Genomic DNA, 13,318 nt, shown 5'->3' with positions numbered 1-13,318 from the left:
GTCACAAGCTGACGTTGATAAACTTTGCAAAAAGCATACGGAATGCTCATATACGGTCCAGACCATTCTGAAACTAAAGGTCCAATTGCTCTTTTGCACAGCCGCTGGGTGCGGGAAATTGAAGGAAACCCAGCCACCGCAACGATGCGACATCCACGCGGCCGAGAAGGGGTTTGCATGTGCTATGTGCATTTCTGACGAAGTTCCATAATCTTCGCCAGTGGCCAAAGCGATACGGAGTCCGAGGGCTGAGGCAAGCAGATAACAACTGGTGTCAACGAGTTAGAACTTGTACAGTACTCCCATACGTAGCCTGCCAAAGAAGCTCTCACCCCCGGGGAGGGACATGCCACAAATATCATAAATCCAAACAATGTGCTTCCCATCACGGAAGCGTGTAATACAGACTAATCCGCATCAAGCCTCGCTGCCACTGTTCCCTTTCTTACATGAAGCATTTCTGATTGGCTACCTCGACGAACACCCGTGAACTCTCAGCCGGATGCGGCAAAGCCGCCGTGGATCGAGAGGCGCCACAGGAGTAAAATGCACGCGTCCAGAATTTGGGACACGTTTCTGTCGAGGTGTGCTGTCAGCGTGTCGTTGCTCAGCCGCTTTCATGTATTTTGTTTACTTTTCAGTGCTGACCCGACCCCTCGGGCTTCACATCGACATGTGAGATGAAGCTGTGCAGATTGTTCACTCAGAGCGATAGAGGAGCATGCGCCAAACGGTCGGGCTACTAACCAATCAAGCAGTGCAGCAATGGTTCTATTCTGCGAACTTGTGAGCTTTCGTGCTCCTACGCTACCAAACCACCGACTTGTCAACAGCAGGCAAGAGCCCGTGGTGCAGAACAAGGACGTGAAACGGCCTTCCGAGGTGAGGCATGATGCGCGCAGCTTTGAGGGTCCCCGATTATTACTCTCGACCAGCGTGCGAAGCCACGGCCTAAGCACCAAGGGGTGGTTAAAATTGACAGGCGCTCTCCTCGAGGCTGCAGCGAAGAGGCACTCGGCCATCATCTGGTATGAGCTTGGGAGGCCCGCCCGTCAGTCTTTGTCGTCCTCTGGTGTGGCCTATGTTATACCGAAGTCACTGTCGGAAAGGTGGCCTCACGCTGCAGATATTCTCCGACACTAATGCCGTGGACGTAAACAGGGCGGGCGACATCGGATACTGCGTGCGTTCATGTCCGCTTGATGGAGAGGGGCGACGCACGGCGGACCGAATGGCAGCGTGCCGTGCCCGACGGGAAAAACCATCCATAGAAGGTTGCGTTGCTATAAGTGAGGGACATGTAAGCTTCATTGAGCAGACGCCAGCATCGCTTGGGGTTCGCTTGCCAGTCAAAATGGATCAAGTCATACTTCCGGAGCCGCTTGCTTCAATCCCGCGGTCCGAACTCACCTTTGGGCCTTCTCCAATCCACTCGCTGCCCAGAATCTCCGCCGCGCTGGGCGGAAAGGTCGCCATCTATGCCAAGCGCGAAGACTGTAACTCGGCCCTGGCCTATGGCGGCAACAAGACTCGTAAGCTTGAGTATCTGCTGCCAGAGGCACTCTCCCAGGGTTGCGACACGCTCATCAGCATCGGTGGCTTCCAGTCCAACCACACCCGCCAAGTGGCAGGAGCAGCGTCCAGAATGGGACTGAAGGCAAAGCTCGTACAGGAGAAATGGGTTGACTGGACGGACGTCGGATACGACAAGATCGGCAACATCCAGCTGTCAAGATTAATGGGTGCGGACGTACGGCTCGACCCGAGTGGCTTCGGCATTGAGCACAAGCAGACTCTACAGAATCTGCGGCAGGAGGTGATCGATGCCGGAGGCAAACCCTACTACATCCCTGCAGGTGCGAGCGACCATCCGCTTGGAGGACTGGGCTTCGCCAGGTGGGCCTTCGAAGTCCGCCAGCAGGAGCTGCAGCAGGACGTGTTCTTCGATACCATCATTGTTTGCGCGGTGACAGGTAGTACATTTGCTGGGATGATCGCTGGGTTCAAATTACTGGAAAAGACTGGCGCGAGCCCAAAGAGGCGAGTGATTGGCATCGATGCAAGCGCGAAGCCAAAAGAGACGTTTGATCAGGTGGTGAGAATCGCGAAGCAGACTGGAACGAAGATTGGCCTTGCAGAGAGCGATATTACCGAGGCGGACGTGACGCTGGACGAGAGGTACCATGCTGGAATCTATGGCATTCCAGATCAACAGACAATTGATGCCATCAAGTTTGGCGCGAAGACGGAGGCGTTCATCACCGACCCTGTATACGAAGGCAAGTCACTGGCAGGTCTGATGGATATGGTCAAGAAGGGGGAGATCAAGGAGGGCAGCAAAGTGTTGTACGCGCACCTTGGTGGCCAGTTGGCCCTGAACGCGTACTCCGATCTGCAATGATAGAGTAGGATCGATCTATGACTTTCTGTAAGTCGTCGTCAATCTCGTCTGCTCGGCTGTTGCTTGCGTTCGCTCGCAAAGATGTTCCTGACGTCCCGTCCGGCGAAGTATCTGGTAGCTCGGAGCTTCATAGGCATTAAGCTCCCTCGGGATCTCGGTAGTCGTCGCGAACGTCCCCTTGACTGTGAATCTTGTACCACAGATCTCGACAAGCATGACGCCACGGTCGGATCAAGCTCGTCCCGACCCCTGATGCATGTACCTGTAGGCATTAGCTAAAATGTCTGTCCAAGTGAGGCTATGCTAGACTCACCCAAGTCGGCATCCATTTTTCTCGGGTCACCGGATGGTGCTCCCATTCAACCAGGTATTCTCGATCTTCACCATCATTACGCTGGTCAATGATTCTTCGTACGGGCCACATGCCTTCGCCTGTGTGGAATTTAGGATCTTGCAAGTTGCGCTGCTCCTCCCAAGGAACATCGCGAGCTGCGAATTTCTGCTTCAGCAGACGCTTGCCGTCCACCTCCACTTTCCGCCACAAAGCCAGATGCTCGGCATCGACCTCCCCGATTCTAGGCCGAGGAGGTGGTGGGCTAGACCCCCGCGCACCACGGGAGAAGCTCACCCAAGGTCTCCAACGTTTCTCGTACGGATGCCACCATTTTTCGGGCCATGGTGAGGCGATCGAACGGTAGAACATCTGCCAGGGTTCGGGTTCTGGGGCTGCAGCCCTTCTCGGTATTGGGAGGTTCGGCAGGTGGGCATCAAGAGAGGTGTCAGAGGAGGCGTCCACGCTCCTATAGTGGTAGCCACATGGATGTCGAGGAAAGCCGTACCGAAACTTCATTGAGGCGGAGGGGTCGGCTCGTCTTCGTTCGTCGTGCAAGCGGACTGGCAGGTGATGGGGACAACTCAGGGTACGGATGAGAAGGGTAGAGAATAACAACAAAGCCTGTACCGAAAGAGGCCATTTTGTACCTGGGAGCCTCAGGCAACATGTCGTGAGGCTCCCGTGACAGCCAGGTGAGTTGCAAGTTACCTATGGACAAAGCGTGGTCGGCGAGATTGCAGGTCGAGAGGTGACGCGACGCGACAAGGCTGAAGTGCAAGGCTGACATTTTTGCAACATTGCAACAGTCCAGTGACATTTCCGCCCTACGAAGTATGCCATGACAGGTCACCTCGAACCCATTCGCGCCCTGTAAGAAGATCGAATCAAAAAAGATCGTCAGTCATTATCACTGCTTCTCTAATGAGGGCAATATGTATCTACCATGCAGACAAGACGATAACGCTCAAACGCATCAGACAAAGCAGCAAACATGCTTCTAAAAGTTCTCCTTGCCGAAATGGAACTCAAAGCCAGCATCACCTGGCTCTGAGTACTGGTTGCACTTAAGTGCCAATTCCGTGCCTAAGCCTTCGGGTCCACAGAAGAAGACGCCTGCCTCGCCCGGGGAGTGTAGTTTCTTGATTCCGCGGAACGCCATGTCCCAGTTGGGGCGGCCAAAATTTGTAGGGGTGATCAGGCCTGTGACAGGGTCCCGATCTTCATAGTTAAGCTGAATATTGAGAGCATCTTCATGAGAGATCTTTGCTGTAAGATACTGCATTGTTTGTTAGCGAATGGAGCAGCGGGGACTGTCAATCTGACTTACGGCTCGAACCTCAATTTGCCGCATCTTATCCTGCTCCTCGATGGCGGACAACAAGCTTTTAAACCAAGCCAGTGATCCAAAGTCGCGACAGATCCAGAAGAAGTACACCTTTCGCAGGCGATTCTTGCCCCAGAGATCCGGGTTGCTCATTCTGTACCAGGTGCTTTTAAGGATACTGGCGAATGGAGTAATGCCAATTCCTGCACCGACAAGAATAGCCGTGTCGTATTTGAAGACATCCTCTGAAGCAGTCGAGTAGGGCCCGTCAAGTGAAATGTTTGGAAATAGCTGGGGCCCATGTGCATTGGCGCCATTGGCTTTGCGGTTCATGACCGTGAAAGCACGCTGAGGTCCAGGTCGCTTACCAGATTTTACTTTCGGATCGGTACAGCCCAGCATTTTGCCAAGCTCCTTTGTAAAATTGCCGATCATACGGACATGGATTGAAAGATGGTCCTCCTCAGGTGCAGAGGTTAGAGTGAAGGGGTGATACTGCCATGCCGACACGGCCGGGACGTTGATGAAGATATACTGCCCAGCCTTGACCTTGGTCTTTTCCTTGAACATCTGGATCTCGACCACATCGCTGGGATGTTGGATGACCTTGGAGATGTAAGTCGTGTGGGTACCCCGTACCTCACGTGCGATTCTCTCGAGCAGATAGATGAAGGCGCCAAGGACCCACCACCGATAGAAGTTGCCGGTGCTAGCACATTCGGTTGGAATGTCTCTCTTCAGAACACAGAACGCACCATGGACGGACCAGAAGGCAAAGAAGACCGTACAAAGGTGATGAGTGTACCAGAAGCGCTCGAAGTTGGCCTTCCGGGCACGATCAATGGCAGTGATGGTCATCGCGAGCAGGCAAAAGAGCATGATGTAGCCTGACCAGCCTGGCCCAGTCAGGAAGTTGAGCTTGAGGAACCCAACGAAGCCGAGGTTGTACTTTGAAGCCAGCCGTCCGAGGTTATTCCAGTGTCCAACAACATGTAGGGTGGTAAAGACGACCATCGAGTAGCCGATGAGCTTATGGAAGGTGAGATTCTTGTCGAAGGGAATTAGACCATTGAGTGGTGTTTCGCGCAGCATTGAGATCAGGGTCCGGCAGACGGGGAACAGGATGAGCGCGACGTTGAACTGGAGCACCTCTGCTGATGCACGGGACAGAATGAATGTCCATCCAAAAAGTTTTCGATTGGTGCTCAGATTGTCCTTGTAGAGATAGTGAACGGTGAACAAAGCAAAGAGGAGCGCCTCAACCAGACCAAAAATGCCGATGACAACGTACGAGGCGCCCTGGTTGGTCATCCAAACCTGAACTTTCTCCAACCTACTCAAATCTCGAGGCTTGATATTGTTGAGCTGTCCAGAGTCCAGTAGGCGGTCGAGAGAGGTTCGTCGTAGTCTCGGAACGGCGCTTTTGGGCGTTTTTAGTTCAGGCGTGCCCAACAGGGTAGCCGGTGTGCTGGCACCACTGCCAACGACGGTCGGCGTGCTCGCGTTTGAATTGCTCCCCGATCTAGACAACGGGGACGGGATGTAGTGCATCGGGACGTTATCCTCGGTGGTGGCATTTGTTCTGATGTTGGCGGGAGCTTTGGGCTTCAAAAAGGAGCTCGGCCTCAGAAAGGAGGCTCGTGTCATGGTGCCGCAAGGTACCGAATGCAGTGATTAGAGTTTGGTGATGGCTGCGTGAGGCGCTGCGGGCGGCAGCGAGTGTTGCAGAAGGAGCGATGTGGCAGAAAGCGAATGTGAGCCTACAGTTTGCAAGCTGTGAACGAGTGACAAGGCGATGAATGAGCGACTGAGTGTCAAAAGCACAACATAACGAGCGTAATGGTTCCGCAACGAGCGTTGCTGACGATCAACAAGATCGAAAGGGATCACAGCTCAAGAATTATCAGGTGCTGGAGCTTCGAGCTCGAGGGCTCGCCCCTTGGCGGGTGCTACATCGCACCACTCAACAGGGGTCTTGACAGGGGTGCCCACCACAAATCTCCCTTGGCCGCTTATCGATTGCAGTGCCTCGCAGCGAGATTGGTTATCTTCACCAGGCGACTGCCTTGCCCCTGGCCCAAGAATGCGAAGAAATGGTCTGCCGAGGCGCGCGAACGTCCAAGGAGGTTGACGTTGCTCGTGACTGACGACCCCAGGATCAACAGGGAGCCGAATCAGATCAGCGAGCACTTCTCACTTCTGTCAACGGTCTGAAGTCAGGTCTCCAGTATTTGGAGCATGCCACTCGACGTCACGTCATGAACCGGCTGTCTGCACCGTTGCAAGTTTGCATCTCCCCCCTGGTTGCCTTTGGTCCAGAACCTTGAGCTTGGGTTGGCATGCTGCGCCCGGGATGACGAGGCAACCCTGCGGTTTCAGGTCCTCGATAAACGACCCTTAATCACCTTGCTGGCCCCAGCATTCCACGTCTTTGAAGGGTGTTGATCGTCTGACTCCTGGTGTACATGCAGCAAATACACTCCAGGATTCAGCGCAATCACTCCACCAGATCTTGGTATCTTCAGGTCCGGAGCAGAGGGGATGGGGGTCCCGGAAGGCGAGAAACCGCGTGTTTACTACCACGAGAGACAAGCTTCTGCCACCCCTGGAGCTTCCGCTCATTAGGCATCGGTCCCCTCGGCTGGCTCCGAGCCTAGACTTTGTCGCCCGGCCCCTAAGTTTGGATTCGATAATTCACATGTTCCCTATAAGTCCTCTGCTCTCCTCCGTCAACGCCATTTATCGTGCAATTGAACTGTCATGATTGTTTGCCGGCGCCGCAGACATCAACGAGATTATAGCATACCTCGCGGACGGTCGAAAAAATGCTACTGCGTGGAATATCCGCATCCGGCTTGACCCATGTACGACAGCAACGAGACTTACGTGCAGCAGAACTGTCACGTCTAACACAGCGTCCAACGATGCAATCGCTACATTGCCGTTGTCAAACCCATTTCACGTAGCCCTTAGCGTGCATGAGGTACCGGATTTAGCCGTCTTGATGCTTACTTCACGCATTGGCGAAGTCACCTTACTTAGTATCGTCTACGACCTGAGATGCTGATAAAGGTTGGCGGAGCTCACGGACCTTGTCATCAATCCTCAGCGCCACTGACCTGGGGCTTGCAGTTGATGACTCTGTGCGGCACAATACTGCTCTTATGCCAGAACGAGTGTTTGCAGGGTCCGTCCTTGTTTGTGTGTAGTAATTGCGCAGTGACTAATTGGCAAGGAGACCTATCGCTGGTGAAGTTGCGCGTGTTGACGCTAGCCAGCTTATCCAGCTCACCAGACCAGAACCTGTTTCCTCGTGATGCCTTTGGCCATGGCCGTCCAGTACTCGCCATGCCATGCTGACCGTGACAACAGCCAGCAAGCATGTCCAGGCGCGGCCTCTATTTTGTGCACCAGGAGGACTTCGCTACTCAAGCACCATCCTGACGCCCCCTGTACGCGACATCGGTTTTGAACCGACTCGAGCCTCTCATAAACCAACAGGCCATCACTATCCGAGATGTGGCCTTTGGATTCTCAGACAGACTTCTCGGTGTGTTGGACAGTCCTCTCAGCCGCATCACTCCCAGCCTTGCTCCTGCGCCTCTCCTCTGTGTACTGTGCCACAAAGCTGTCCCTTCTGGCGCCCTTGTACTTCATGCGCTCCGAGCACATCTGCTTGCTCGTCTTGATCGTGCTCTTGGTGTGGTCCGCGAAGATGAAATCGATTTCTTCCAGCGTCAAGTTCGCCGTCTCAGGATAGCAGAAGTACACAAGTGGCACGAAGGCGAAGTTCAAGCACATGAAGATGAGGTAGGCTTTCCACTGCAGGCGGTTGATGATGACGGGCGTGATCATGACCACGAAGAAGTTCCAGATCTGCAGACGTCGGAAAAACTGAATCAGTAACGATGTCCAAAACCGATGAAGTCAGATGAATGACTGGCGACCAGTGATGTGGCAGCTCAAGGACTAGGCTCATCTGAAGGAGACCCCATTCTTGATCTTGTGCTGTAACTCTGGAGACAAAGTCGACCAAAGCAGGGTCTGACGGGGCGGAAGCGACTCACCCAGTTTGAGCTAATCCCAACAGCAGTACCTTTAGCTCGAACATGTAGCGGCAGTATTTCCGGCACGTAGCACCACGGAATGCAGTTCACGGAAGCGCCAAAGATCAACATGTACGTAAAGAACTGGAAAACAGTCAGCACGAAAGGTGACAGGGGGGTTCGAGCGGAAGCAGTCTGGTCGCCACCGCTGAGCTCAAGGCTCAGGACCGTGAATGACTTACGAAAGCAATCGCGGCAGAGCTTGTCACTTGTTTGCCAACCGAGAGGAGTACTGCGATCATCCTAAACTGTTAGAGGCGATTTAAACTCATGAAGGAAATATCGTACATCATGCTGACGCCAAGACCAATAGATCCCCATAGCATGGGCGGCCGGCGACCACTGCGGTCAATGAAGAACGTCGGATACAGAGATCCGATGACGAACATGCACTGAACGCATCCACCGATGATTAGGGCAAGGTTGTGTGTGAGACCGACGTTCTCTTGCAAGGCAGTAGGGACGAAGTAGACGACGAGATTAATACCTGCGGAAGTTAGACTGCGCAAAACATGTCTGACGGAGGAGAACTTACCTCCCATCTCTGTTTAGGAGGCAAAGTCAGGTCAGCGTTCTTGTTCTGAGCAGACCGGGGATAGGGATAGAACATAGTCCGGGAAAGGAAATGCAGCAGGCTTGAAATCAAGTCCTTGCGTCTTCATCCGTAAACCTGCTCCAGGTTACGAAGCCGCGAGCTGAGAGAAACTCAAGGGCCTAGTTCAACCCACAGATGACACACTTACGGTTCATAAACTATTCCGGGCACGATATGTCAGCCAACATGTATCAGAACAAGATGTTGTGCAAAGAATAGGCTAGGGTTGCGCAAATGGCGCAGCATGGCAATTCTGTGCTTGATCCAGGATACGTTTGAGGAGAAATTTACCTGCACTGGAAAGTGTTAGCGAACATTTATTAGAAACAGGCTTCAACAATGGGGAGGGCATGGAAGAGCCGCCAGATTGCATGGGAAGACCGTCCAACCCGTAGGATACATCGTAGAAAGACTTACTGCCGTATGCCAACAACACACGTCGACCTGTCTGAACTTTGTCTTTAACCATTATGTTTCGCCATTTATACTCGCCGTGCTCCCGTTCAACCTCAAGGGCTTCGAGGACCTCAGATTGCTCTCGCTGAATCTTCGGATCACTAGGATCCCTGTCGTAGACGTCACACAAGATAGCAAGCGCTTCGTCCTCGCGATGTTTCTGACAGAGGTAACGTGGACTCTCTGGGAGGCCGAAGACCATACCGATCACAACGAACGCGAAGATCATTTGACATGCAATCGGTAGACGCCAGGCGATGCCGGGAGGGGACGGTACGAATGACATGCCGTAGTCAAAGAAGTAGGAGATGACGATGCCAACACCGACAAAGAGCGGTTCAGAGCAGACCAGCCTGCCACGGCGATGAGCTTCAGCGAGCTCTGCTTGGTCTGTGAGAAGGATGTGAGTACCACTGCAATCTAGAGTTTTTGGCGGGCTTGAGAAACTCGGCGCTGATGTGTACGGGTAGCAAAACAGACATTCGTCCAGGAAGACTCACACATGGGAACGGTGGATGTCTCAATACCGGTTCCGATACCTGGAATCGTCAAGTTCAGACACGAATGTATGAGGAGGGAATGGTCTGCCTACCAGTAATATATCGAGCAACCAGCATATGCGGTACCGAGAAGGCCGACGTCTGCAGCACAGCACCCACTATGATCCAGCACATGGCAAACCACATGGCCTTCCGTCGTCCAAGCCAATCGCCAATAAAGAAATTCAGGACACATCCACTGAAGCAGCCGAGATTGTAGATTGAGACAATGATGCCAGTCAAGCTGTCGCTCGGGTTCCCAAAGGTTGAACGGAAGTGTTCATTACCAACAATGCCGGAAAAAACGCCTTGGTCATATCCGAAGAGCACGAATGCGAGCTGGCAGGCACCGGTGATCGCCCATCGTAGGGGACGGCCACGGCCGTATAAGTTGAACTTCGTTTTCATGTTGTAGCTCTGTCGACGGGACTGCCCCAAGGGTGAAGGTGACTTCTGAGCACTTGCACAGGACGAAAGATGTGGCAAACATGCGACGCAGGGCGACTTAAGCTATATATCGATTATAGTAGGGTCTTCGTCACCACGCGCTGAGAGGGGAGTGCTTGACTTTGACGGCCAAGCACTAAGAAGCAGGGGACGATCCCATCTAACTCGCCCATCGCGGGTTGCACGAACTGTGTCGTCTGATCGGCAGTGGCTTGCATCTTCCTGTAATGCACGTGAAGACACGGTATAGGAAATTAATTGGGGAAGTCGAAACAATTACCCGAGGTTGATCGACATCACGCCAGCGGGATCGGGGACAGCTGGGTAGGAGGTGCCTCTGCCTGCCTTTTTGAGCTACCAGAGGCTCCCCGAACCAAACATTTTGACGGAGAGACAGCAGGGTGTTTCAGAAACCACCGGCATCTTACCGATCTTATCAAGCTTTGTGGGGTGGCATCCCCAGGAAACGGGATGTGTCCGCGTTGTGCCGGAGGCGACCACTGCGGAGAGACGACTGCTGAAAGAGTGTCGGGGAAACGGTCGTCTGTCCCCGCTTCATACAATCCTGCATCGACGTTCGATGGCTTCGCTCAGATCAATACTTCAGCATAGGTCCTGGCGCGTAAGATCAGACAGTGGCTTGCTCTTCTAGGCTAGCTTGCTTTGGCGCTTTCCTCGAGTCGACTAGAGAACCACCTTTTGAGAGTCACAGAATGGACTGGGCGCTGATTCGCTGTGAACAGGCGTTGCAGGGATTTGCGGTACAGCGTCGCCGTACGTTTGGCCCCCTTCTTCTCCTCGACGTCTTTTACATTTGCAGTCAGATCAACACTCATGATAGTCCAAGTCTGGGAGTGAAGTGTTGATGCCGAAGCAGGCTGGCTGGCTTTGGAGGCAGCAAACTATAGCTCGCACAGTTGACAACCTCGAACCACGCCAATACATGCCAAAGTCGCAGCACACTGACGAACGCCAGGAATATCAGTGCTCGACAGGCAGCGTCTTCATGCCTTTCGCGATGACAAGCGCATTCGAGGGCTGAGGCGTGCAGTTGAGGGGCCGGACTGCGTTCAACAACGAGCTGGAGATGCCCGCCCTGTATCGCGTCCCATTGCACTTACAAATTTTCCGCTTATCGCTCTATCATCGCCAAGTCGCGGAGTGAGTTGCGGACGGCGATGCGGACCCATGCGAGGCCCGATAGCCGTTGAATGATGCACCTATCAAGGATCCGACAACCAGATCAGGTAGATACTCCTGGAAACTCCATCCTAATAAAGCCTAGAAAGCACCACTTTGGCCAGATGTCTAAGCCTCTGACCGCCAGCATGCGGCATTGCAATGAACAGCATCACACCCCCTAGGGCGGGGTGTACCAGGAGTCTCGTCGCGGTACATGTAGTCGGTCTATCGAACTCCAAGCAAACCGATTTCACTCGCGACCACAACGATGGCACCCCTGACTGCTTCCACAACTTCATGGCGACAATGGCTTCAAATGTCGGGCACCTCACAAAAGAGGAAGAATGATAACGCAGAGGAGGTTTTTGATCCAAAGGTAGCCAGTACACGAAGCGAGGTCAGCTCGATACTAATGACAAGGGCCTCAGGTTCATCTGGCATATACTCCTCCAACCACCAAGCTTACGTTCGAAGATTTGAGACTACCGCGTAGTCCGACCTCAACCGAGGTTGCGGCCACTGTACCTTTCCCGCTGCTCTCACCGAGAGGAATACGGGCGTATCGGCGGGCGTTGTTTGCCTCTGAAGTCGTCGAAAAGTGCTCGGCATCGCCGTTTCCGGGCACTTTGACGCTGCGGAATGCATCAGCACATTCACGTTTTATCAGAGACTTCTGGAACCATCCGGAGACGTTGCGAGCGGTCTCGGATGCAGCAGGTGTGCCATTGTCCATCGTGATGCCGACGGAGATTGCACACACGAATATCCAGGCTAGTGGGACGAATGTTGCCAACATGATGGAGGCTCTGGAAGTGGAACCAAGCAATGAGAAGATACCGCTGACAGATGAAGAACGAGCCTATGACCCACTGAAAGCCTCGTCCATCATTCCCTGGCACTATGACTCCTATCCCTACGTATGTGTGGTCATGTTGAGTGACACTGACGGCATGGTCGGTGGTCAGACTTTCATTGAGAGAGGCGATGGTATGGCGCAGGAAGTGAAAGGTCCGAGCCTCGGCTATGGCGTTATACTGCAGGGCGGCGAGGTGAAGCATCTGGCAGCAAGGGCACTGGGCGTCAAGGAGCGCATATCTACAATCACTTCATTCACTGCTGATGTGCCTGGCGTGTACGACTCAAGCTATATCACAAACTTGCGCTGCTATACCGAGCCTAACGTACTCTACAAGCAATGGACGCAGTTCCGTCTCCAGAAAATGCAGACGGAGATCTGCATGATGCAGGCACAGATCTCTAAAGCCGACGGTCCGCTGGATGTTGAGAAAGTCCACCGCTTTGTTGAGTGTCAGACGGAATATCTCAAACGAACGGCGCACCAGCTCATCCAACGCGAGCAGGTGGACGAGAGTCTCGCCAAGTACGGCCGTCGTAACATCCATGAGGCCTCCAACATATTCCACAAAGCTACCGCACTGGATGACTTCACACAGCTAGCCATGATGGTGACACGAGAAAAATGGCTGCCTCACAGCTCACTTTGGGCCGACCTTGCGGAGTCGAGGCTCAAGATCGGTGCAAAGAAGTATCTGCCATCGCAGCAGACCGGGCAGCTGAGATGGAAAGGGACACGAGAGTATACAATGGGAGACGAGCTTTCGCGGCAGGGCTTGCCAGAACTCCTGCTATCGTGGATGGATGCTGCAGGACTGTACGACAAAGTGAGTCAAGACAGGCAGTGAATTCACTGCCTGACCTATGCCTGTTTCGGTCATGTCGCACTGCAGCGGGGTACGCAGTGGTCTTGACGCTGAGGGTGTGACTGTTACTGGTGCTTCATTCAGCTTCTCTCATTTGCCTGTACTGATGGGCTGGAGAGTAGTAGCCTTCACAATAGTGGGAGAATTCGAGGGAGTGCAATGTTGTTCATCACTAGTGCTGTACTTGGCAAACTGCCATTGTGTCCACCGAGG

The 13,318-nt window shown here is 53.4% G+C and overlaps 5 protein-coding genes across 5 annotated transcripts; 2 read left to right on the top strand and 3 right to left on the bottom strand.

Moving 5' to 3' along the window:
• Nucleotides 1-1,354: 1,354 nt before the first annotated feature.
• Nucleotides 1,355-2,401, top strand: HMPREF1541_10150 (1-aminocyclopropane-1-carboxylate deaminase; the record flags this gene model as incomplete). The annotated part of the gene is made up of 1 exon (XM_008714821.1): nucleotides 1,355-2,401. One exon carries the CDS (start codon nucleotides 1,355-1,357, stop codon nucleotides 2,399-2,401), a length of 1,047 nt encoding a protein of 348 aa, XP_008713043.1.
• Nucleotides 2,402-2,537: 136 nt separating this feature from the next.
• Nucleotides 2,538-3,251, bottom strand: HMPREF1541_10149 (uncharacterized protein; the record flags this gene model as incomplete). The annotated part of the gene is made up of 2 exons (XM_008714820.1): nucleotides 2,538-2,663; nucleotides 2,715-3,251. The coding sequence occupies 2 exons, from the start codon at nucleotides 3,249-3,251 to the stop codon at nucleotides 2,538-2,540; spliced, it is 663 nt and encodes a 220-aa protein (XP_008713042.1).
• A 481-nt stretch (nucleotides 3,252-3,732) lies between these two features.
• Nucleotides 3,733-5,706, bottom strand: HMPREF1541_10148 (uncharacterized protein; the record flags this gene model as incomplete). Its single annotated transcript, XM_008714819.1, has 2 exons — nucleotides 3,733-4,011; nucleotides 4,063-5,706. The coding sequence occupies 2 exons, from the start codon at nucleotides 5,704-5,706 to the stop codon at nucleotides 3,733-3,735; spliced, it is 1,923 nt and encodes a 640-aa protein (XP_008713041.1).
• Nucleotides 5,707-7,593: 1,887 nt separating this feature from the next.
• Nucleotides 7,594-10,163, bottom strand: HMPREF1541_10147 (uncharacterized protein; the record flags this gene model as incomplete). Its single annotated transcript, XM_008714818.1, has 7 exons — nucleotides 7,594-7,935; nucleotides 8,127-8,249; nucleotides 8,348-8,408; nucleotides 8,454-8,666; nucleotides 9,174-9,606; nucleotides 9,717-9,755; nucleotides 9,809-10,163. The coding sequence occupies 7 exons, from the start codon at nucleotides 10,161-10,163 to the stop codon at nucleotides 7,594-7,596; spliced, it is 1,566 nt and encodes a 521-aa protein (XP_008713040.1).
• Nucleotides 10,164-11,652: 1,489 nt separating this feature from the next.
• Nucleotides 11,653-13,087, top strand: HMPREF1541_10146 (uncharacterized protein; the record flags this gene model as incomplete). The annotated part of the gene is made up of 2 exons (XM_008714817.1): nucleotides 11,653-11,760; nucleotides 11,813-13,087. 2 exons carry the CDS (start codon nucleotides 11,653-11,655, stop codon nucleotides 13,085-13,087), a joined length of 1,383 nt encoding a protein of 460 aa, XP_008713039.1.
• Nucleotides 13,088-13,318: the final 231 nt, after the last annotated feature.

The sequence above is a fragment of the Cyphellophora europaea genome, assembly GCF_000365145.1.
Source record: "Cyphellophora europaea CBS 101466 unplaced genomic scaffold supercont1.12, whole genome shotgun sequence".
Lineage (NCBI taxonomy): Eukaryota > Fungi > Ascomycota > Eurotiomycetes > Chaetothyriales > Cyphellophoraceae > Cyphellophora > Cyphellophora europaea.
This window is presented reverse-complemented; position numbering and strand designations above follow the sequence as displayed.